Source organism: Papilio xuthus, unplaced genomic scaffold (genome assembly GCF_000836235.2).
Source record: "Papilio xuthus unplaced genomic scaffold, Pxut_1.1 DF825946.1, whole genome shotgun sequence".
NCBI classification, from domain to species: domain Eukaryota; kingdom Metazoa; phylum Arthropoda; class Insecta; order Lepidoptera; family Papilionidae; genus Papilio; species Papilio xuthus.
In genome coordinates, this window is record NW_013532703.1 from 5,606,563 (window position 1) to 5,632,109 (window position 25,547).

Sequence of the window (25,547 nt, forward strand, 5' to 3'; positions counted from 1 at the left end):
AAATTGCGTTCGTTAACTTGTTCTTTTTCTCTAATTTTTTACCACAACTTTTTCCCCAAATGCGCGAGTAATAAGATGACCTCCAAAATGTTTTTGCGACAATTATAGTCAATTGGCAAACTCACAATGTCCTCACATTCAATTATGGTGACTTGTTATTGGATAGTTAACTAAAGCGCATCTTGTCTACGCGTACTAAAGACCTCATACACTTCCGCTACGTAATAATACTAAACATACAAGAGGCGATAACAATCAAAATCATTGTTTTATCTTCTTTACAACTTATTACATATAACGTTAAATATTTCGCTGACCATAACGTCCTTACTAATAATTTATAACTTTTGGCACACTTCGATGATTTTTGGATGGTAAACATACTCGATTAAAAGTTTTAAGAAAATAAAACTTGTTTTTAACGTCTTTATTATCATGTTCACATTAAAATTTAATCTAATAAGAATCTCGTACGATATTCTCTTGTTTCGCATAATAAAAACAACGATTGAAAACTTAACCTAAGTTTTTACATGTTTGATAAGTTGTGTATGTAATATAATAGCACACTGTTTTATTCTGTTTCTCATTACCTACTATGAATTAACACAAAAAACACATTTCCATTTTCTGCAACAGGTCAATAATCAGTGAACAACAAAATAAAACATATTTTCTATACTTACATTTCATTCAATTCAATAATTTATAATCTTTAAATACTACTATACAAAATGTTGGTATTTTTAAAACATATTCAATGTTTGTTTATAGTAATACAATGATAAAATTTTCTCTCTGTAACACACTCCATGCCAATACTATTGTTTATATGAAAAAGAACTTACCAAGCGAGAGTGGCACTGAATGTGTTAACTTTAGTACACAAAACCATTGTATTTTAACAACATTGTAACTTGCAGAATATGGTTCCATAATAATAATAATAATGATTTAGTAACATTTTATGTAAAAGATAAACTGATAAAATGTAAAAAGTAAAATTTTTGACATTGCATTCTTCATCTTATATGTAGCCAAAGATAACATGTAATCTATAGACACCAAACACGGAGCATAAAAATCTAGCATAAAAAAGGCTACCAGAGTCTTTTGATAATTATCAAAGTTATATAAAACAAAAGATCCATGAAACTTTTGATTTCAGAAAATTATTTTTTAACTATTTTTCATTAAACATTTATATAATTAATGGTACATTATTTATTTACATTTGTAGATAAATAATATGAAACAATGACAAACAATTATTCCCATCTTTGATAATGTCTCTAATCTCTTAATAAACAAATAAAGTTATATATTTTTGTATCAAATTAAATGATATTACAACTATCTTTATTATACTAATATAGTAATATGTTTTTGCTCTTCAATTCCTTATAAAAGTGGTTGTTCAGTTTTCTTCCTTATACTTTCAAACTGATGTGACGCTGCTCTCTAAATTATAAACATCTTTTCTTTCATTTTCTTTTCCTAAGTATATTATGTAGGGTATAAAGTGATCCAACCATACTCTTTTCATCTCATAAGTTGTTGATCTATACAGATGGACATGCATAAGCGAGAATCCATGGGACTGCAATATTTTACTTATAGAGGTTACTCTAAAAATTGGGTTTCTCGCTTATGGTAGTTAGAGTTGGACAATGAATCTCACCTATAGAGGTTCCTTGCTTATCTCCTTTCTATTGATTGTATTAGATGTTTGTTTTAGGGTTCATAATAGGGGTACACATTGTCCTAAGAGAAATAGATATATGGTTTGAAAATGAATATTATTTCAATAAAATTACATAATAGCAACAGCGTACATAATATATAGCTGACCACAGGTTAAAAACCAAAAAATGTGACATGAGCAAGAAAAATAAGTTTTGTATTTGACCTCCTTAGATTGTTATTTTTTGTAACCTAATATATCAGTTTAATATTGACACTTCTAAGAAAATATAATGATGCATGTAATTTTCTTAGAAATATACAAAATGTGCTTTACATGCAATATTGTGCATTTTATTCTCATTATAGATAATTAGGATTATTATGTTTACATGTAGGTGTTGTTACTAGAGGAGTTATCGAATACTATCTGTTGCCCGCGACTTCATCTGCACAGACAAAACATAATAGTCAATGTTCTTCCAGACTATGTTCTATATGTATGCCTAATTTGATAGAGATTAATTCATTCATTCCAAAGGTATCTTCAAACATTTGTGCATCTAAACATTCACATTTATAATATTAGTAAGACTGTGTTTGCTTTTGTATTGTAATGCCTGTTTTACATCATGCCAGTATAGTAGCGCTGGTATGGCATGGACCTGTTTTAAAGAGTAACTTTTGAGGATGTGTGCATTGTAACCGGCAGCCTAGCTTACTTGTTATGATGGAGTTTGTTTTATTTTTGTGTAATTCATTATAAATTATTGACAATGATTAACTAAAAATAATATCATGTGCCTTTTAGTTTTGTGAATAAAAAATGTGAATGCTTAGGATGGATGGATGTTTGAATCCGGAACAGCATGACGGATTTTGATGAAATTTGGCACACATATAGAGCATAGTCTGGAAGAACACATAGGCTACTTTTTAATTGTGTAAGTTTTTTTAATTGTGTGGACGGAGTTTGACCAACAGTATATTAATAATTTCTTCTTATCGAGGTTCTGTAGAAGCCAAACAATTTATGCCGCCATAAATATTTCACAGTTCTATTTAAAATGTATTTGTTTATTTTGAATTGCAAGAGAAAATATTATTACTCGGGATTGAGGGATAATATTCTTGATGATAACATATTTGTTTTTATTGGCATCTTTATGATAAATCTTCAATGATCCAAATATATTCATCTTAATTCATCAAAGAAAATTTTAAGTAATTGTTATTTTTATCCATACAAAAACAATATAAGACTCGATAAAGAAATAAAAGCAATTAAATTTGCCAAAAGTTTTTTCTTCACAGTGATGATATTTTTTCCTGTTTAGTTTTTATTGGTTTTTACTTCAAAGTAGTTTTTTTTTATAATTCATGAGTAATATTGCAATAGTTAAATTTTTGTATGTAAAAAGTTTTTTGTCTTTATCCATTCTTTAGGAATTCTACTACAATAAGATAAATAGTGTTCTATTTAATTTATTTTTAATTAATGTAATTTTTTTTAATTGATATATTTAATTAAGTACTTACCAATATTATAAATGCGAAAGTTTAGTGGAATTTTGTTTAAAGGTATGTCCGGAACGGCTCAATGAATCTTGATTAGTTTTTGCACAGATGTAGAACTAAGTCTGGGAGAAACATAGACTATTTTTTAATTCCACGAGGACGAAGTCGCGGGCAACAATTAGTAGTATAATAATATTCTGTGATTTGACTAATGCATGAGTTCAATACTTTTTCTTAGTCTTTTACCCTTTACATCTTACTAATTTTATAAATGCAATTGTTTGGATGGATGTTTGGGAGGTATCTTCAGAAGGACTGCACGGATCTTGCTGAAATTCGGCATTGATGTGGAACAGTCTGGAAGAAGACATATGCTACTTATTATGTTTTTTTTTTAAATTCCACGCAGATGGAATTTTGGGCGACAGTCAGTCATTTTATTAAGAAAAAAGTATGCGAAAGGGAAGAGAATTAGATAAGGATGGGGATGATAAAGATATCACGGTAATAGATATGTGACCTATAGATACGCTATATAAGATACCTATAGAATCAAATGACTCTCGATTATATGTAAGCTTATATGAAACACCCTATATATATAGGTTTTATTATATCAATGCTGTAGCCATTTTATGCAATCTTTGAAAAATCTGATTATATTATGTCTTTAAACAATTACCTCTTAATGAAATTAATTATGCTAGATGTGTTCATAATTTTAGCGTTTTGTATGTTAATTAACATTGAGTTTTGCGTAGCAGTGATGCATGAACGCTGTGCAGGAAAACCGCAGGCATGTGCTTACTATCGGCGCGGTTAGATTGCGCCCGCGCAAACACCTCGTGCTTCTCTTAAACATCGCACTGACCGCGACCTTGACCGCATTGTGTTGCTAATTAATTAAGCTCTCGATTTTAAGCCTATAAAATCCTAAAGTGGTAGGTATCATAGACCTACGCTTTTATAGTCAAATATGACAACGAAGAAATTCTCGTCACTACCTGTATGTAGGTAAAATAGAGATATTAATTTTAATTAGCTTTGGAAATTTGAACCAGAGCCGTTATGTTCAAGACTAAAAGCTATTCACTAGGGTTGATCTTACTAATATTATAATATAAATGAGTAAGTTTAGATGCACGGATCGATGGATTTTTGTTTGCAGGTATCTCCGAAAAGGCATGGTAATGAAAAAACAACATCCATAGTTTCTCCATCTGAAAACATCGATGTCAAACATACAGCCCTAATTTTCACCATAAAATGGTGGCAACCCTACGCATATCTCGAAATTGGGCATTCCCCAATATATTGGTCTTAACCGTTTTTCCCCGGAACTTGTATTCAGTACATATACGATAAACATGCAATAATTGAAAACTAAGTGTAAAATATGTTTCTCCCAGTGGCGCAAAATGTCTAAATCGTAGATTGTTTTTTACAGAATACAAAGTAAAAATACTAAACGTGAAAGTCCGAATCCAATAATCGATCCCATAGATCGAGACCAATTTATATTAGAGTGGAAGGATAAATCAATCACCTATAAAACCTTTGCAGTCTTTTTTTGCTACTAAGACGTATCGTCATATTACGGCCTCTCTACAATCACAATGTTCTAATCGCTCCGCAGCGCCGCTATGATAACGTAACTGTAAATGATAAGCCATTGATAAAGTACAGCAAAATTTGTAGAGAGTTCGTCTTAACACATTGCTATCCCTTTCATTCTCTTTGACAAGAGAGAGACAAAGTATAATCCTGATTCCTCTAAAATCGAGCGTCTTTGTCCGGCCCGAAAGGATCATTAGCGAGAAACTCAATTACCCCGGTTCGACTGTATAATAGAAGTTACAGCAATGGAATTCTACACTGAAAAAATCTTTATTGGTATATACAAAAACTCTAAATTCAATGTTGCTTTGGCTCCTCAACTAGGAAGACCTGTATGTAAGGAGCAAAGGACTTCCCTTACATGTAAATTTTATAATTATATGTGTAGAAAAATAGACAACTAATTTACGAATAAACAATTACTGTATATGTGTGTGTGTGTGTGACTAAAATAAATCATCGTAATGTATTTAAATAATAAATCTTAAGTTTACAACAAAATCCAGTCCTGTTTTAGGATTCATAACTAATGCTGTGTTTTTATTTGACCTTGAAAATAAAAAATATGATTTTTATAATAATAATATATGCAATTTTAAAATATTCCATTCGAATGGTAGTCAGCTTTCGGTTTTCTTTACGTGCAATTTTTTTATTATTTTTTTATAATACAATTTTTATTTATTAACATTTTAATTAATTGTTCTCGCAGTGATGACGTCAATAACACGGAAATGATGAATATTATTGTGTGTGTGCATCTGATAAAATAAAAAACACCCTTTATCAATTTAAAATGATTTTTTTTTATATCATAAGGTGGCAAACGAGCAAGCGGTCACCTGAAATCGCTGAAATAGCGAAGTGAACTTGCCCATAGACATACGCAAATGCATATGCGTTGCTTACCTTTAATCGACGGAGGAGAGGATGCACAGAAAGAAAATATCTTCCCTTCCCATACATCCTCTCATCCGGAAAGTCTTCTACTTCCCATCCTTTCCTTATAAAAAAATGTGGGAAGGGAAAGAAGACTAAATTAGGCCTCCGGGACGCACACTCATCAGACTGTACGCGGAATTGCTTTCACTTGACGCGTGTTGTCTGTGTGGTCGTGGTATTTCACCAGGCGAACCGAGCCAATTCGTGCGAAGATGTTAAAGCGGGCTCTACCACTGTTGAAACTTCGAATCACCGGTCATTTAAATCTTTACATTTAAAAACACTTATCATTTATAGAAGTACTTTTTTATAATTAATGTTATGATCCCTTTGGTTTGTATAATTTTATTCTACCCCTCCTCACAAGGGTGGAAGAAAAGAAATACTATCGTGCCATTTTCGTTGCTATTGCTGTTAAGTAGAAGACGATAACATATTTTTTGTGCAAATAAAAAGGTCTCCCAAATGAACAATAACCTTTATTTCAAACTATGTTTACTTTATTATTAACTTACTTGACTTAAAGTCCTATATCCCCGTAGTGGGGCAGAGGGTGTCCACATTGCGCCGCCAGTTCGCTGTATCTTGGGCTCTGCGTTTGGTCTCGGGCCATGTCAGCCCAATTGCCTTCATGTCGGCAGCTACAGAGCGCCGTCAAGTTTGTCTAGGACGGCCACGTCTTCTTGTTCCTTGACTTTACTATTACTTGACTAATATTATAAGTGCAAATGTTTAGATGGATGGATGGATGTTTATTTGAAGTTATCTCCAGAACGACTGCATGGATCTCGGTGTAATTTTGCATAGATATAGAACATAGGCTAATAATTATTTTTTTAAATTCAGAGCGAACGTAACCTCGAGCGACCGCTAGTAAGAACACAAAATATCTGGGTAACAGAAGAAGCTTATACGGATTCTCTGAACGGAGTGAACTTAGTAACTCTTGAGTTCGTAAAAAATGTGAACATATCTCTAACTTTCTTGGTATTTTTTTCTCGTCGAGATTGAAGAGTTTTTAAGGTTTCAAACTCTCGGTTTTCGAACATTAAACTTTTTTGGACAATAGAAAGAAAGAAGCTAAGGAAACTAAGCTAACGTTTAATACGAAAACCGGCAATTACAAATCGAGTTCTAATTATGATTGTTCCCACTATCTAAATACTTGTATAAACATATTGTCGTCCTGCTTATTCCCTTTAAAAAGAATAGAGATGGATAAAATTGTAAATATTTTATCGTTTGGTAAGAATGTTGCAAAAAAATTTAGAATATTTTGGTTACAAGCGCTTGCTATTTTTAGTCACCGTTACCGTTAAATTGTAAACATCGGTCGGTTTATAATCGGACAGCCTTATAAAATACTATAGTCTTATATTCTAACTTTAACGTAACAAAGTCAGATTTTAACAATGGTGGACGTTACCAAATACATCTGTTTCGCGAATAAGCCTTACCCAATCGGTTTAATACAACGACCACATAAAATACAGGTGTGAAGAGGAAGTAATTCCGCGTCTCGTCTTATCGTGCGTTCCGCAGGTTTAATATTAATCCACTTTTCTTATAATAAAAGCATAGTAAGAGGAAGTGATGGAGGTGGGGTCACATTTGTGGGGGGAATATACTCTTTCTGTGTGTCTAATAGGTAGGAAACATATCCGCAATTGCTGATGTCTATAGGCAGTGGTCGTTTAACTTTTTCGACGAATTGAGGTAGCCGCTTGCTCATTTCATCATAAATTATATGTCCCCATTGAGGGGCTCGGAGCCTAACCCAAGTTGGGGTGACTAGGCCTACGCTGGACCGGGTGCGGGTTAATTGAATTACTCGTTTGTCGCCTTATTAAAAAAGGATGACAAGGTTGAACAGCTAATTTATTTATATTAATTTTAAGTTCTTTTTTTAGTAAAAAAAAAAGTATGTTGCTCTTGACACGTGCAAAATTAACCAATCTGCTGATAATAACCGGTTAATTGGAGTTTAAAATTTCTTATATCGAATTCCAAGGTGATATTCTAAAAATAAACCGTGTGAACTTTATGTTAATACTAGCTTTCGCCCGCGACTCCGTTCGCGCAGAATTAAAAACAAACTTAATTAGCCTATGTGTTCTATCAGACTATGTTCTACATCTATACCAAATTTCAGCGAGATCCATGCAGCCGTTCTGGAGATACCATCAAACATCCATCTATCCATCCATCTAAATGTTCACATTTATATATTAACATTATACAGTAAGACTAGCTGTCCACCGCGACACCATTCGCTAGGAATTAAAAAAAAACTTAATTAGTAGTCTATGCGTTCCTCCAGATATGCTCTACATCTATGCCTAATATCACCGAGATCCGTTAAGCCGTTCTGAAGATTTCTAACACACTTCTATTTAAACTTTTATAAGAGATAATGTTTATGGCCCTTTATTTTAACACTTGGTTATCAAGGACGTTTGCCTGTCAATACCCTAGTATGTATAAAACGTAAGGTCCTACAATTAGGTTCATCGGAGCCTACACGATCTGGTTTTGCCATCGCAAGGGTGGATTTTTAGGGTTGTATGTATTGTTTAAATACTCTTTAATTTAAAACTCGTTTGTATGACAGGACGCTTACATATAGTGTAAGAAAAAAAGAATAAATCACCATTCAAACTTTGAATTACACAGTTATATACAGGGTGAGGCAAAAGTATCGCCAACGGATGTTCTATAGACATAGAAGGCAGATAGTAAATTTTTGTTATTTTGAATATAACGCTTATTAGCTAGGGAATTTTAAAAAACTGATTAGTTTGTGATTTTTTTGTTTTTGTAATCTATAGTAGCGAAGTAGTTCATATATGTATTTTAATTTTTTTTTGGGTAATCTGGTAACTTCCATGGGGTGGGGATAAAAAATGTAATTAGTAATACCAATATTGCATAATTATCTAATTGAGTCTAATTGCTATATTTATTAATTACTATACTAAAAATGGCATTAAAGCACGTCCCTATATACAATCGGTAGGCATTCATCTAGAAAGAGTCGACGAACCTCCTTGAAGCGCGGCCTTGCGTTCTGGCTGGAAAAAACGTAGACTTTTTATCCCTGTCGTTTATTCGTTTTTTATAACTAGTAATGAAAGGCATTTGGACACTGTTTTACTGCGTCTTTAGTACTTACAATTTAAGATAAATTTTCATTTCTTTATTTTACAAAAACGTAATTCAGTCTTTATCTGATTTAGATATAAACATTCCTCCACACTGCATTTCTTAAAGATTTTCTATAAGATTACTTCGTTTTATGCAAGGACGTACGTATTGTACCAAGGAAATTTTAAACATAGCGATTTCTGAGACAAAAATCCCAGTTATCATTCTTTTGTCAAAGATAATGACAGGTGATGTCTCAGAAACCAATAATCACATTTATTAAGTGGTAATTGTAGATTCTGTTAGTAATCAATGGCCTAATAAAGGATGTAAAGATTCTGAATTCCTAATTACTTACTAAAGTAAGCAAAAAAATTTAAACCCTCTTCCGCAAAATTGAGAGGGTTTTTATATCCGTGGTAATATACACTACTGTTTAAGTATAATTATTTATCAACTCTGAGTACGGAAAATAAATCGATTTAATATCATTTAGGTGTCTTTGTACGGATCAATGACGATGTGATGTTTGTGACAATATGTTGGTTTTAATATTTAACACATGTTTTTGTACTTTTAGTACCTCATACGAGGATCATTACGAATAATTTATAAGTATATAATTATTAAACAGATCACGCGCTGCAGTAGAATAGATGAATTTTTATTAACCAATCAATACAATGCGTCTTAATTACGTTACAAGATTACACAGGTCGTGTGCTGAGTAAAACGAAGAAGAAATTAAATTAAATAAACCTATCAATATTTAAAAGCACAGTAACACACTAATAAGTAACAAAAGCGCCTGAAACCGAACTTCATAATCTATACTGTTAGGAAGAAAATCTGACAGTGTGCCGGTATACTAGCGCAACACTAGTCTTACTAAAATGTCGACGTTTATGTCCCCTCACTAATCATTCTGACGCTTGACTTAGTAACGAAAGCGCGCCATTCGCGCAAAAGGATTTTAATTAATGTCTAAAATTACTTACCTCTCTGGCAACGTAAATCTTTGAAACACGGCGATTTTATTAGCTAAGCGACTTACACGGTAAATTGTCAGCGCTTCGTATACAGGCACGCGGCTTTGGTCCTACGACGCTGTCTGTCTGTCGCTAGCAACCTGTGAATATGTGTGATAAGCGCCATATCGTATCGTCATCCACAAAATTTTGTATTAAAATTTGAACATCATATGTATCAGCCGTAAAGTACGTCAAAAATTTCGTAATTATTTTGACATAAATAAATTGACGAGAAAATCCGCGGTGTTTGCACATGTCGAATGAAATTAAACACCCTATATGTTACATATGTTAAATCGTAATTCAGATTGTACTTTTTCTTTGAATTTTTAATACCACTGGTGACGTACGTTGCGAGCTCCTCCTGTTTTTTTTTCAAAAAGACTGAATTTTAAAAGTGTAATGTTTGTTTTTAAATAAATTATTTGCAAAATAATAAACATGTAGAGTAATTGTTATTTATTAAATGTCATATAAATTGTCTTCATGCAAATAGAAAAAAAATTAAGTTCATGATCATCGCTTCTAAAAGATATAGGGAGTGTTTTTTTATTATCCATGAAATCAATATTAATACATGTACAAAATATTTTTATCAATAACTAAACATTCAATTTAACAGTAGTAGAGCCCGCTTTACCATCTTCGCACAAATCGGCCCGGCTCGCTCGTTGAAATACCACGACCACACAGAAGACAGGCGTCAAGTGGAAGCACATCCGCGTTTCGTCTGATGAGTGTGCGTCCCGGAGGCCTAATTTAGTCCTCTTTCCCTTCCCACCCCTTTTCTTATAAGCAAAGGATGGGAAGTGTAAGTGGACTTTTCGGGTGAGTGGATGCATGGAAAGGGAAAATATTTTGTTTCTGTGCATCCTCAACTCCGACGATTAAAGTTAGGCAACATATATGCAATTGGGTGTCTATGGGCAACGGTCACTTCGCTATTTCAGCGATTTTAGGTGGCCTCTCGCTGTTTGCCACCTTATGATATAAACAAAAAAGTCATAAACGGATGACTTGATTGAAAAACAAGATAATAAATAAACCAAAAATAGAAAAATTAAATCAGTGAAAAAATTACATAATAACAAAATTCTAATTTGTATTTTTATAACATGTTTGCCATGTTCGTATTATACCAAATGGTATATTAAATGAGCAACCTGTATATAAAAGTCTCATAAACTTTCATATATCTGCATTAATTATAATATTCAAAAATAGAAACATCCGCTATATTCAATTTGTGTATTATTATTTATAGCATATAGAACAGTTATATATTCTACTAGCTGTTGCTCGTGACTTCGTCCGCGAGGAATTTAAATAAAAATATGCTCCATTCGCGGAAATTATGTCCGATTACTTTGTTAATAAATTTATAAAATCACAACTAATTATCGCACAAGTTTCAAACTTCACACAATGAACTAGTCTGAACTGAACTAAATAATGTGGGTAGATTTAATTTTTAGAATCGAATGGATCTGTGTTAGGCCGAGTACTTTTCAATCCACCCTTGTAGTTTTCTATATGTTCTACATCTATACCAAATTTTAACAATATCCATGCATCCATTTGGGAGATAACTTCAAACAAACATTCATCCATCCATACAAACATTCGCATTTATATTAGTAAGATTAAATCGTTTTGTATTAGCAACTAATTTAAAAATAGTTAATTTAAAAACCAAAATGCCATCTGACTTCATGAATATTATTCACTACGTCTTCATATCACCTTTTACTGTACGTGTAAAAATACATAATTGTTATGACACGTCGTTATTAACAAAGCCGTACAGAAATCCGTCCATCCATACTAAATCCGAAATATTTTCTGCACATACAAACTGAATTTCTATACATTTAATTTATATGCATAACTAGAAATATTCCAAAATGCGAATGTTTAGATGGATGGATGTTTGAAGGTATCTCCGGAATCGCTCCACGGATCTTAAAGAAATTTGGCACAGATAAGAACATACTGGCAGAAGCCATAGGCTACGCAGTTTTTTTTCAATTCCGCGCGGACGGAGTTGCGGGCGACAGCTAGTAACTTGAATAAAGCATTAAACTACTTTTTTAAAATACATATACACGTATAAATTAAATTGGAGTGTCTGTATGTCATGATAAAAAAAATTATTTCGTACACATAATATAGCGCAAATAAGAACAAAAAAAATCAATGAAAAACGTTTGGACTGATTTTGAAAAATTAGCTTCCATGTATGAATTTGATTTTCTTTAGTTATTTTTTGCGCTGGAATGATATAAAATATAATATCATGTTATATCATGCCAGTACCGTTACGTTTCTCTCCGATGCAGTGGAACTGTACCTTCAATATATCATTAACAAAAAAAACATATGCAAAACTGATTTTATCCGTTATCTTTAATATTAATAGCGCGGTTATTAAACTTCTAATTAACTTTACATATTCATTTATTTACTTATTTATATATAATTAGCTGTCAGCCGCAAATTCGTCCGCGAAAAATGAAAAAAAAAAACTTAATCTGTTCCCGGCAATTATTCGAATCTTTCTAACCTTTTAAACCTTCCCAAGACCTCCACGAACATTTCAAGACCAAGATAAGATAAATCCGTTCAGATTTCTTTCCTTCTTCCTTTCTCGAGTTTTAGTGATACTAACGAACAGCAATCACCCTTAACTTAGGGTAGGCTCCGAGCCTCTCGGTGGGGACGTATAGTGAGCTGATGATGATTGTCATGATGGCTACATTTACTATAAATTGTGAATCATCTTACCTGGTTTTCCGTGGACCTATACCATATTGAGACTCATTGAATTAGATTTTTTATAGTTTTTGGAATATAAGGCATATCAGATGAATAGTGAACAATTTAATTATCTTCGGTCTTGTACCTTGAAAATCCAAAAATGGCCGTTGTGAAATTGTCTTGTATAATTTTCTTGTATTTATAATATTTCTTAGTCTGCCACAACTTGCTCGAGATCCTTATCTTTCTTTATTTTAATGTAAGAAATGTAATTTCGAAGTGTGTTGTCCCATTTAGCATGTCGCTTGCCTTGTCATTCGAGAGTCTATTTTTAGATTTTATTTTTGTACATACCATAAACGAATTATTTATTCTACAGTTCACTTAATGGATTCAATAAAAAAAGTAAACGTGGTTCCGTAATTTAGGCTGTTATTTTTAGTATGGGATTTTTTTTTAGGTCTCCGACTTTAGGACAATCATTATTTATTACTTAGTTATTTACGATAACTTAAAACATCGACTTGAGTATTATTTACATATTAATAAAATTGGAGTGTCTGTATGTAATATAAAAAAATATTTCGTACAAATAATTAATTTGCGTTGCTGATAACGAAAAACCATTTTTTTTGTCTGTCTGTCTATCTCCGCAAGATCGCGTTCTTTTGCTACTCGTATATTCTCCGGAACTGAAGGACCGATTTTGACGGGAAAGTAAAGTACGCGTGAATATAATAGGTTATTTTTTTATCCTGTACTTACGAAGTTTCACGCGATCGCTATTACCTATTCAATATATAGAATGAACCCAAAAAAAAATCGCTTATATATTTTAAATGATAATTACCTCGGGCAAGGTTTACAGGTCAACTTGCCTTGTAATTTGAAAGGCTATTTTTAGCTTACTATTCGAATGTCTGCAAATAAATATATGTAAAATGTATTTTTAAAAGCTATTTTTATGCTTGTCATTCGAGTTTTTGAATATATAATAGGATAATTTTTATATATCTTTATATATATAATTCTTCTGTGAGTGTGTATGTCACTGAACTTTCTCTCAAACGACTGGACCGATTTTGATGATTTTTTTTGTGTGTGTTCAAGGGGATCTGGGAATGGTTTAGATTCACAATTTTGTCCGCTGGACAATGTTTTTTTAATTAATTTTTAATTTGTAAGTAGTTGTTAATTTTGAAATGTTTTACATTGGATCCGACAGACGGCGCTACCATCGCAGTGTCAAATTTTAAATAATATTCAAATTAAAGGCGTGTAGACAGGACAACGTCTGTCGGGTCCGCTAGTTACATATAAATTCAAATTTATGAATCAAGGAGAATCGCTAATCTTAATGAATGTAGTATTTTGTTTAATAGCGTGATTGATTTTTTTTTGATGCATATACATCCTATAGTCATCATCATCATCAGCTCACTATACGTCGCTACTGAGGGGCTCATAGTCAACCACGTTGGCCAAATGAGTGTTTGTTGACTTCACGCATATCTGTGAATTTCTTCTCAGATATGTGCAGCCTCACGATGTTTTCCTTCACCGTAAGAACGTCGGATAAATGTACATATGTAAATCGGAAATCGAAAAACATATTGGTACATGGCGGGATTCGAACCCAGGACCTGCAGATTGCAAGTCAAGTGCTTGACCCCTGAGCCACTGATGCTCCTATAGTCTGCAGACTTAATTCCACAGAGTTAGGACGTTAGTAAAAAGCGAGCGTATCACCATCACAAAAGCCGGCAACGCATCTTCGGCTCCTCTGGTATTGCAGATGTCCATGGGCGTCGATGAACAACTCGGTGTTCCCGCTGCTTGTTTGCCCCCTTCTCTTATAAAAAAAGCTTCAATCACTACGGCAAAGTATAAAATTTTTGGTAACATATGCTTTGTGAACTCACGTCGCCGAAATTAGTGAAGGTTATTTTATCAAGCTTAATTTTTTTGCCATCACTTTTGTTCTCTTTAAAAAAAATATTAGGTAGTGGAAACCTACGGTATAGTTACCACACACTAAGCGTCTGTAGTACATCCAATTTGACATAACGTTTTTACACGACACCGAAGCCAGTAAAGTGGACCTAGCTGATTGGATGAACTAGGTCATAGACCACTCGCATCGTTCTTGTACTATACGATTCAAATATGAATATAAAAAGATATAGAATTTTAAACTTACAGTTTACTTAACATGACATAGTCTTAACTTAAAGTTTAAAACGGACAAGCTCAGAAGAATGTGGTATAATACGAAACGAAGCTAAAAAAAATCGCAACTTAAAATAGTATATGAATAGGCATAAAACAGCGATTCTTTGATTACTATATCAATGAATCAACAATATTTAAAAAAAAATCTTATCGTCAAAATAAAATAAAATTACGAATGTTTTTTGATTTAAAAATGGAAACTTTTTTAAATCTATCGAGATTTTTTATATAGGGTGTAATGTCGGCAAAATAACCTGTTTTAGTTTATCTTTATCAAATACAAAATGTCATAATTATTATCTTCAGAACGGCTGAATGGTTGTCGACGAAATTTGGCATACATAAAACATAGTCTGGAAGGACAGTTAGGGACGGAGTCGCGGGCGACCGCTAGTGTTATAATAAATAAAAGGATCTAGTTTACATTACGCACGAGTAACATGATAATCCACTGATTCGAAGTCACCATGCAGTGTTGCCTCATCCAGGAAGATCGTAGGCGTCCCTCTACCTTGTCCAATGAATCATTTCACTTACCTATTGAATACTTTAACCGACGTTAGATATAAAGTGACCATAAAGACTAATAGATAATGTTCCTGACTGTTCCCTCAAATAGGAGAATGACCACTAATCTAGAAAACGGGGGTCAAGAACAGATGGATTAGCACAACAGATTGAATAAAGGTTGTCGTGGTTTGCAGGAACGGTGTTAGCTCTATTCTGGCTTAGATTTCTAAACTGCCTTCTTTTTTATCATGGTGTGGGGTTAGCAGGGTTATGAGAGACTGGAATTCATAGACCAGTGATGCCCTTTCTGCGCCCTGGGCCGTCGTCCATCCGCGCTCTACACCGGCCTTGGCTGTTGCGTCCCGTCTCTATTTTTTTCAATAGTTCAGTTCTTGAATTGAATAAAACTATCGTCTTTCTATGATTCCGGATTGCTAACATTACCGTAAACTTTAGAATACCTTTAGCACAAAGCTATCACTATGTAAATACACGGGATCGCGTTTCGAGATCAAGGACGGGCTCGAGATGGGTTTGTTAAGCGTTATCGGCCACGCGCCATCCGCTCCAAGGCCGGCATTCGATTCCCAACAGAGATACGAAAAATAACATGCCAACTATTTTTTTTAATATTCACGTTTGTTGGCAGAGATTTTTATACGTTTTGTCCTGGTACAATATGTTACATGCATATATCCAATTCTTTAAAAAAAAACTATAAATGTCTATCCTCTTGAATCTAGAAACACAAGTCGTTCCAGAGGTTCTTAGAACAAATTGCAATGATCTCTGCTTACGTTTTTGCATGATAGATGTCGCTTATGTATCACAAACAAAACAATATCGACTAAGGATTCGATGTTGTATCGAATGTCCGTCTGACGTGGGCTTTATCGTGAGGCCGTGGGCCAAGGCCGGGTCTCAGTGCGCCACGCGAGGCTCTTATGCCAGGGACATGTGGCAACCCTGGATGAATACAAGGCCTTTAATTAATTCAACAGTACACAAGTAGTCAATCTTTTAGGTTAGACAACAAGGTTTTAGGTTAGACACCTTTTCCGATGCTTTTGTATGTTATAAATATTAATTTCTATTGGGGATGACTTGGTTAACTAAATTGGCAAGTACTTGTATGTACCTTTTTATCTTTCTTAGACATAAACCATAAAACGTCTCAAAAGGTGACCGGTATATTAATTAGATGGAAGGAAATTACATAACTAAATCTTACTTCTATTATAAATGTGAATGTTTAGATGGATATTTGTTAGAAGGTATCTCCAGAATGGTTGCATGGATTTCGTTGAAATTAGGCATAGAAGTAGAACTTACCCTGGAAGAACACATAGGGTACTAATTAAGTTTTTTTTTAATTCGTAATTTAACGTAGTCGCGGGCTACAACTACTTGGAAGATAAATAAACGTATTATATTAAATTTTGGCAGTTTTCCTTAATTGAACTTATGTATTGTGAGTCAGTTTCTTATCACAAAAGACCGGATTCAAGGTCAAAGTGCGAGTCATCTGACATAACATACAAAAACATTTTGTTATGCAAATAGTTCCCGAATGTATTGTATGGAATTAACTAGCAACAGGGTTTTAACAGATATTTATCATAATTTGTTATCATTGACATCACATATGTACTTATATACATATATAAAGCATCAAGCTATGAGTCAGAGTACATAATATATGAATTGTAAAGGAACAACTGACGACAGCGAAGAATAAAGACGTGGAATAGACATAATTGTTCCGATTTTCCTAAATTTTTAGGGTTCCGTACTTCATAAGGAAAAATCCTTATAGGATGACTGTTGTCAGTCTGTCGGTCAAGACCCTTTTTTAAAGATCTTTTATCTACAACTATGTAAAAAGGCATAAAATGCAAAGATGATCTCTAAGGGAACAGATTTGTTCGTGTTTTCTCTAATTGTTTGTTACGCACAATTGAAGAATAGAAGAAGCAAAGGTGTGTCAAATCGCGACAAATAGAGGTCCGTTGTCTCTGCTTACCACTCTAGATTACGGGCGTGAGTTATGTTGTGTTTGTAATGAACGAGAAGAAAACATTGAGATGGGAACAATCAAGCGTAGCTTCCACGTGGACTTGACCGATTTGAGACATTGCCAATAGTTCTAAGAACTCATAACTCTTTTTGGAAAAGAACAACTATTTCCTTGTTATGCCTAAATAAGGTAAATAGGTATTCTTATGTACAGAACGAAATTATAAGAATCTAAAAATGAAGTAGGTTAAATACTCTTTTGTCAAAATTCTGGGCAAAAGAAGTCTATGTAGAGGATCCTTATTTTAGCCCGACTGCACTGTTTTAACGGGCTTGTTTTACCTGTAAAGCTACGAACCTAAGTGGATTATGTTTTACTTTGCAAAATAAACTGTATTGTTTTATATTCTTTGAGGTATTTCTTTGAGTTTTCTGAAGACCTTTAGCGCAGTAACAGGGTTGTCAATTTTTACGTAAACTGCACCCGAATATAGGCGAGAAAAAAATCTACGACTAGTAGACTAACGTCTTGAAACATAGCGGCCAATAAAAATAAATCATTTAACTACAGTCTTAACTTATCTACTAAAGTCATTGACTTACTTATAGATTGTAGTGCGTAGACATTGTCAAATCCGTAGCCCGGTTGGTGGCAACCCTAGCAGTATGCAGGGCGCGGAGTCGTGTGAGGTCAAGGTCGCTGCGACCTCGTACGACCCCGCGGCGACCCCGTATCACTTATCAACATTGGATGCTGCATACAAGAGCCACTCAAAGTTCTTTGCGTTGTAATTTGCAAATATCAAAGCATCTCCTAATCTCTGATCGCTAGTTAACACGTTAAACGCTGTTCGATTGAAGAACTGAAGGATTAGTCGGCATTGAATGTGTTAAACAATTTATACTCGTAATATTCATGATCATTAGATAACGTAATAGTTGATAATTTCTCCTAGAAATTATGTTTTAACTAGCGGGCGTCCCCGACTGCGTCCGCGCGGAATTAAAAAAAACTAAATCTACATCTGTGCTTAATTTCATCAAGATCCGTTGAGCCGTGTCAGAGATATTATACCTTCTAACAAACATACATCCATCTAAACTTTCGCATTAAAATATAAAGTAAGATTGTCTTTTGTTAAGTTATAATTTGGAATTAGCCGGAAAATGTTTCTGGAAACCTTATTTCTAAACACAACACCAAAAAAGCTTTCACTATTTTTTTTTTTAGTAGGAAATGACTTTTCTGTTACGGTCCAAAACGTTTTCGTATGATTCATTCGTCTTATCCTAATATAGCAGCGCTCTTAAAGTGCTTGTTTGTCGACTGTTAATTCATTTGGGTGCTTTGGATCAATTGCCATGCTTCGAGCACGTGACTCTACGCGTGTCTCAATTATACCAGCAAACTATGGATGTTCTTTGTATTCTACACGATTCGTCGTGTTTTTTTATGTCATATGGTGGCAAACTAGCGAGCGACCATAATATCGCTGAAATAGCGAAGTGACCGTTGCCCATAGACATACGCAATTGTATATGCGTTGCCTACCTTTAATCGACGGAGGAGAGGATGCACACAAAATATTTTCTCTTCCCATGTATACTCTCATCCGGAAAGTCTACTTTCACTTCCCATCCTTTTCTTATAAGAAAACGGTGGGAAGGGAAAGAGGACTACTACTAAATTAGGCCTCCGGGACGCACACTCATCAGACGAAACGCGGAATTGCTTCTACTTCACTCCTGTCTTCTATGTGGAGAGTACAATAATCGTGATTTTTACAACATACTATAACTTTCTATCTATACAATTTCACCTTATTCCTAATAATATATGAAATAGTATTATGTTCCTTGTTTATAATTGTCTTTATTTGGATCATTGTTGGTCACTAATCATCTGAAATCAACTAAAATTGATGACCTGCAAATCACAGTCCACATATACGAAGCGGATCAGTGAATCGCGTCAAAGTTCAATTTGTAGAACTGACAATAACTTACGATAGGTCACGGGATTGTCGCGCGTCACTTCCATACATTTTGAAGTTTGATATGGAATCGCATGGAAGCGAATGCACTTTGTCTAACCCCGCTCCATCAGTGGGTCTACAGATTGTGTGGTCGATTTCTAATTTGTTTGTTTCGTTTTTAGGTTGCCATAAAAATAATAGACAAAGCGCGATTAGATGAAGATAATTTGAAAAAGACATTTCGTGAGATTGCCATCATGAAGAGAATGAGACACCCGCATATTGTTAAATTATATCAGGTGAGTTTTTTTTTTAATCCTTATCTATTTTCCATCCCTTATAGGAATATAAGACTAGCTGTCGCCTGCGTTTCCGTCCGCGCGGAATTAAAAAAAGTTAATAAGTAGCCTATGTGTTCCTCTAGCTCTAGGCTTTGTTCTATATCTATGCCAAATTTCAGCGAGATCCGTTTAGCCGTTCCGGAGATACCTTCAAATATCCATCCTACCATCTAAACATTCCCATTTATAATATTAACTTCTTAAACGATGGATCAAGTAATTCGTCAGTGGATTTAACCTAGGAGCCTTTGAGTCTTCTCCCCTGTCAATTTAAGGTAGACAACGCATCTGTTAATGTGAATATTTATGGACAGCGTTCACCCTATTTTGTTAAATTTAGGTTGTTTGTTTGTTTGTCGCCTTATAGTATAAAAATCATGCACAAATAAAAGACGCCCAAATAGTATCTTCGTAAAGTAAATTTTATATTTTACATAATATTACAATAATAAATTTTACATTAATTAATTAATTACTTTAAATAAAATATCAAATTAATTAAAAAAAAACATTATGCAAATAGTATAATTGAAAGATACATGGGAGTCATCGAATTATGCAAAGATAAAATAAAAAATGTCATAATCCTGTAACTGTTCAAAATTTGCGTAAATTAAAATGCATTGTATATATATATTTTATATGATAAGGTGGCAAACGAGCGAGCGGCCACCTGAAATCGCTGAAATAGCGAAGTGACCGTTGCCCATAGACATACGCAATTGCATATGCGTTGCCTTCCTTTAATCGACGGAGGAGAGGATGCACAGAAAGAAAATATCTTCCCTTCCTATGCATCCTCTCACCCGGAAAGTCTTCTTTCACTTCCCATCCTTTCCTTATAAGAAAACGGTGGGAAGGGAGACTAAATTAGGCCTTCGGGACGCACTCATCAGACTGCACGCGGAATTGCTTCCACTTGATGCCTGTCTTTTGTGTGATCGTGGTATTACACCGGGAGAGCCGGGACAATTCGTGCGAACATGCTAAAGCGGGCTCTATCACTGTTAAAGTGGTAATAACAAAGTAATTGTAATTATTAAGTTAATTATTTATCTTTCCAGGTGATGGAAAGCGCACACACAATATACCTAGTCACAGAATACGCCTCTAACGGGGAAATATTTGGTAAGTAACTTAAGATCGATTCACCAATATTATGACTTAAACCGCGTTTATGTTTTGCCAGTACAGTAAGACAGTAACGTTGTATTGGCATGTACTGTTTTAGTTCACTTGTAGTTACATTATGCCAGTTTTATGTCATCGATAATTTTGATTGCTACTGTCTTACTGTACTGGCATGATGTAAACAAGAAATAAAATTCGTCTTGGATTCATTGAAGTAAAAACAATTCTACGTTAATTTTCAGTACGGATTCGTTTTTGCAATCTACTTTAGTATTTAAATGTATTAAGACGTATTGACGTAATATTTCCAGACCATTTGGTATCAAAAGGCCGCATGCCGGAGTCGGAAGCGGCGCGCATCTTCGCCCAGATGGTTGCTGCGGTTGGGTACTGCCACTCGCGCGGCGTCGTACACCGCGATCTCAAAGCAGAGAATCTACTGCTGGATCGGGACATGAATATAAAGGTATTTCTTTTATCTTTGCAAGATTTCAAATGCAATCTTCTTAAAACTGTGTATAATTATTGCATGAGTAACTCAAAATCGAGCCTCGGAGCCTACCCTAAGTCTGGGTTGACTAGAGCATAGTCAACTACGCTGGCTCAATGCGGGTTGACTTCACACATATCTTTGAATTTCATCTCAGATATGTGCAGCATCACGATGCTTTCCTTCACCCTAAGATCGTCGGATAAATGTACATATGTAAAACGGAAATCTAAACAAGTCAAGGGCTTAACACCTGAGCCACCTACGCTCTTAGCGAGTGAGCTTCTGAGACCTAAACCTCTTTAAAAATTATTGTTATCTCTGTTTTTGTCAAAGTTAATGACAGAGATGCTGATATGTTTCATACGCAGATATTGGTCTCAGAAATTCACGATAAATGCATTAGTTGTTTCTGTAATCAAACTATGATTTCTTTGCATACAGTTGGCAGATTTTGGGTTTAGCAACGAATACAGTGCGGGTGCAACACTAGCCACGTGGTGCGGCAGTCCGCCCTACGCCGCGCCCGAACTCTTCGAGGGGCGACACTATAACGGCCCTAAAGTGGACATATGGGTATGTATGTACATATGTAACCTTTCTTACTATTAAAAATTTAAAAAATTACGCCAAATTTTACATCAAGAATTTTTTTTTACTTTTTTTTGACTGTCTAGTTTTTATATTATAAATATCTGGCTGTTGCTCGCGATTACGTTCGCTCGGAATTGAAAAAACTTACTAAATAGTCTATGTGTTCTTCCAGACTATGTTCTATAGCTATGCCAAATTTCAACGAGATCCCTTCAAGCTTTTTGAAGATACCTTGAAACAAACATCCATCCTTCTAGGCAAACATTCGCATTTATATTAGTAGTAAGATAAACGTAAGCCATACTTATTATAAGCTGGGTTTTCACGGAAATTCTTACGAATTTCTTTATCTCAATTTTGTACCCATCTTACTTCTTACGGATGGATGTTTGGTGTCATACATATAGAACATACTCTGGAAGAACACAAAGGTTACTAATTGTTTTTTTTTTTAATTCCGAGCGGACGGAGCTAATGGTGACAGTTTGTTACTTATATATCTTCAACAAAGTATATAAGTGTGTCTGCGCAGTCACTAGGCGTGGTGCTGTATGTGATGGTGTGCGGAGCCCTGCCCTTCGACGGCAGCACGCTCAGTGACCTGCGCAATGTCGTTCTCAGCGGGAAGTTCCGGATACCATACTTCATGTCTCAAGGTCAGTGGCTAACACTAACAATAACATATTAAACGTTGGTTTCTGACACCGAAATCTTTGACAAAACTGATATAATAGGTTTTATACTTGGATTTACGGCTCAGAAAGCCACAGTAAGTGTGGCAGGTAATATTCTTTGTTATCTGTATTTTTGTAATGAGTTCATATTATTGATTATAAATGGATAGGTCATTGCTTGCAAATGACAATTTTAGTTCTGACTTAAATAGACCTATTTAAGTGCCTGACAATTAATTCTAGTCAGTACCAATGGCAAGAATCAAATAGGCACAAAATACCAAGCTTTATAGCCTGTCTATCAATAGATCAGTGGTTTAGTAGAAATAGGTAGTTATTCAAAGCGACATGTTTCCAGAATGCGAGCACCTGATCCGGCACATGCTGGTGGTGGATCCGGAGAAGCGGCTGTCGCTGCGCGGTGTGGCGCGACATCGCTGGCTGGCCGCACATCAGCCCGGCCCCGGACCTGGCATGCCTGGTACTGATAACCTACTTTCAGGGGCTTGTTTTATTATTTCCGGCGCCCACTTTTTTGGTGCCGGCGAAATCTTCCGAAAATAGGGTATCTTAAGGGCAGCACGGGCGCTCTTAAGATTCCCGGCGCCGTGGCCGGTGGCCCCACCTCACCCTATACTAACGTGCCTACTTCGTACTTTTACATCTATCATATACACCATGAAATCATTTTTCTTGTCGATTTTTACTTACCATCCCTGGGTTTCTGAGACCAAAATTCCCTTTCAAAACATTTTACTATCTCTGTTGATCTCAGAATCCCACCATAAGTGAATTATGGATAATCGGTAGTACTGAATACTAAAAACCTTTTTTGCAAAAAAAAGAGTAGCCATGAACACAATTAGTATTATATTTTTATCAATGTAAAGTAATGTATCAACAGATGCGTCAGAGGGTGCGTGCACGTGTCACTCCGGCGTGGAGGAGGAGCCGGCGGCGGAGGGCGCGCATCATCACAAAGTGTTGGCGCACATGCAGGCGCTGCCGGGACTCACCGCAGACCTCGTGCTACAGGTAACACCCCCGCTCTCTTCGCTTCTGCCCTAATCCCATCCCCTCCCCTTCTCCTCTCCTCCCTCCATTTTCATCCCTTTCTCCCTTCCCCTTTCACCAAAAGCTTAGCAGTCACTTAAATATTTTGCTTTAGATTTAGAGAATATCAAAGATAATTTAAGAGTAATTGTTGTTCGCTGTGACACCCTTAGTATAGATTTAATGTGGGAAATCTTCTCTAAAGACTGTTTAAATAACAAAACGACTCTGTGGCTGTAAATATATGTAAAAAAATTACTTATTTACTTTCAGTCAGTGCAGGAGGAACGTTTCGACCACATATCAGCTATCTACAACTTGCTGCTGGACAAGCTGCGCCGGCGCACCACGCACAGGAACAGTATGCATAGAGGTATGTCACTATACTATCAATCTTAAACATAGCATATGATACTTATAGTCGGTTTCTAAGACCAAAATCTTTGAAAAAACAGAAATAACAATATGTTTTAAATGAAGAATTTGATCTCGGAAACCAACGATTAAATGATGAATTCTTTAGTGTCGTATGACGCACGTGACTCCGGCCGCGATGATTTAAAAAAAAATTATCGTAGCCTATGTGTTATTCCAGACTATATTCTACATCTATACCTAATTTCAGCGAGATCTACGTATCCAGCTGTTCTGGAAATACGTAATAACGTACATTCATCCATGCCTTTAAAATTTAATTTATAAAAAAAGTTTTAATAATGTTTACAGACTCGCTGGATTCTAACAGAAGTCAGCCGTTGGATCTCACTAGCTGTAAGGTAAATTACTTTTAAATACTAATTATCGCCCGCGACTTTGTCTAGCCTATGCCTTCTTTCAGACTATGTTCTACATCTATACTAAATTTCAGCGAGATCCATGGAGAAGTTCTAGAGATATCAAGTAACAAATATCCATCTCTCCATCTAAACATTTGCATTTATAATATTAGTATGATGTTAATGTATTACAGAACACAGAGGATGAACAAATGGAGGCAGAGGAGTGCAGCTCTCAGGAATGCCTCGTGTCAATACCCTGCGAGCCTGTCGACTACGTCATGGACAGAGACGATAACTTGGAGAAGGTGTGTACAGTTGCGGACATTTATTTCCTACCCATCTTAGTGAATATCAGTGTTCATGATACAGTTTGATTGAAATTTGCTGTAGCAATGATGATTATAAATATAATTGGTTTTAGTTTGGAGAGTGCGGCACTCCCGCGGCTGAGGAGCGGCCAGCCCCGCCCCCGCCATCCACGCGGCGACACACCGTCGGCCCCGGGGACTGTCGGCATGCACAGGTAACAAACTTAATAAGTATAGATGTTTACAAATATCTTACCAGCTCAGAAAATGTTTTGTGTAGCAATGCACAGATGACCTTGAGCCACCAAGATATTTGAAAGACGTATACGTATACATATAATAGTAAGGAATCATCATCTACCTATGTGTTAACTAGTAGAAAAAGCATTCAACTCGATTTTTAATTTATTTTTTTACATTGTACGCTCAGCCCAGCGAGTTGTCGGGATGCGGTGCGGCGTCTGCGGACCTCCGCCCCGCCCCGCTCTGCGTGTCCGCACACTTCAATGTTAGTAACTTGATATTTTTTAAATATTATATACATTTATCATATATTCTTACGATAAAGGAAAACATCATGATGCTGCACATGTCTCAGAAATTCAAAGATATGTATGAAATCAAAACGAACTGAGCCAGCATTGACTAACTTAGTGTAGGCTCCGAACTCCGTGGGGTCGTATATTGAGCTGATGGTGACGATGATTGTAACGTTACAAATCAAAAGAGTAAACCAATTTAGACGAGTGAG

The 25,547-nt window shown here is 35.1% G+C and overlaps 1 protein-coding gene across 2 annotated transcripts in view; it reads left to right on the plus strand.

The window, feature by feature from the left end:
- Positions 1–25,547, plus strand: part of LOC106124547 (Salt-inducible kinase 3) — a 33,972-nt gene that overhangs the window by 850 nt on the left and 7,575 nt on the right. For both annotated transcript variants that reach the window (XM_013321330.1, XM_013321329.1), the window contains exons 2-13: positions 19,609–19,725; positions 20,832–20,895; positions 21,210–21,364; positions 21,833–21,964; positions 22,515–22,638; positions 23,015–23,137; positions 23,561–23,691; positions 23,983–24,082; positions 24,436–24,485; positions 24,680–24,793; positions 24,910–25,011; positions 25,227–25,304. In XM_013321330.1, the coding sequence (XP_013176784.1) occupies positions 19,609–19,725; positions 20,832–20,895; positions 21,210–21,364; positions 21,833–21,964; positions 22,515–22,638; positions 23,015–23,137; positions 23,561–23,691; positions 23,983–24,082; positions 24,436–24,485; positions 24,680–24,793; positions 24,910–25,011; positions 25,227–25,304 (1,290 nt within the window). The remainder of the gene's footprint in view (positions 1–19,608; positions 19,726–20,831; positions 20,896–21,209; positions 21,365–21,832; positions 21,965–22,514; positions 22,639–23,014; positions 23,138–23,560; positions 23,692–23,982; positions 24,083–24,435; positions 24,486–24,679; positions 24,794–24,909; positions 25,012–25,226; positions 25,305–25,547) is intronic.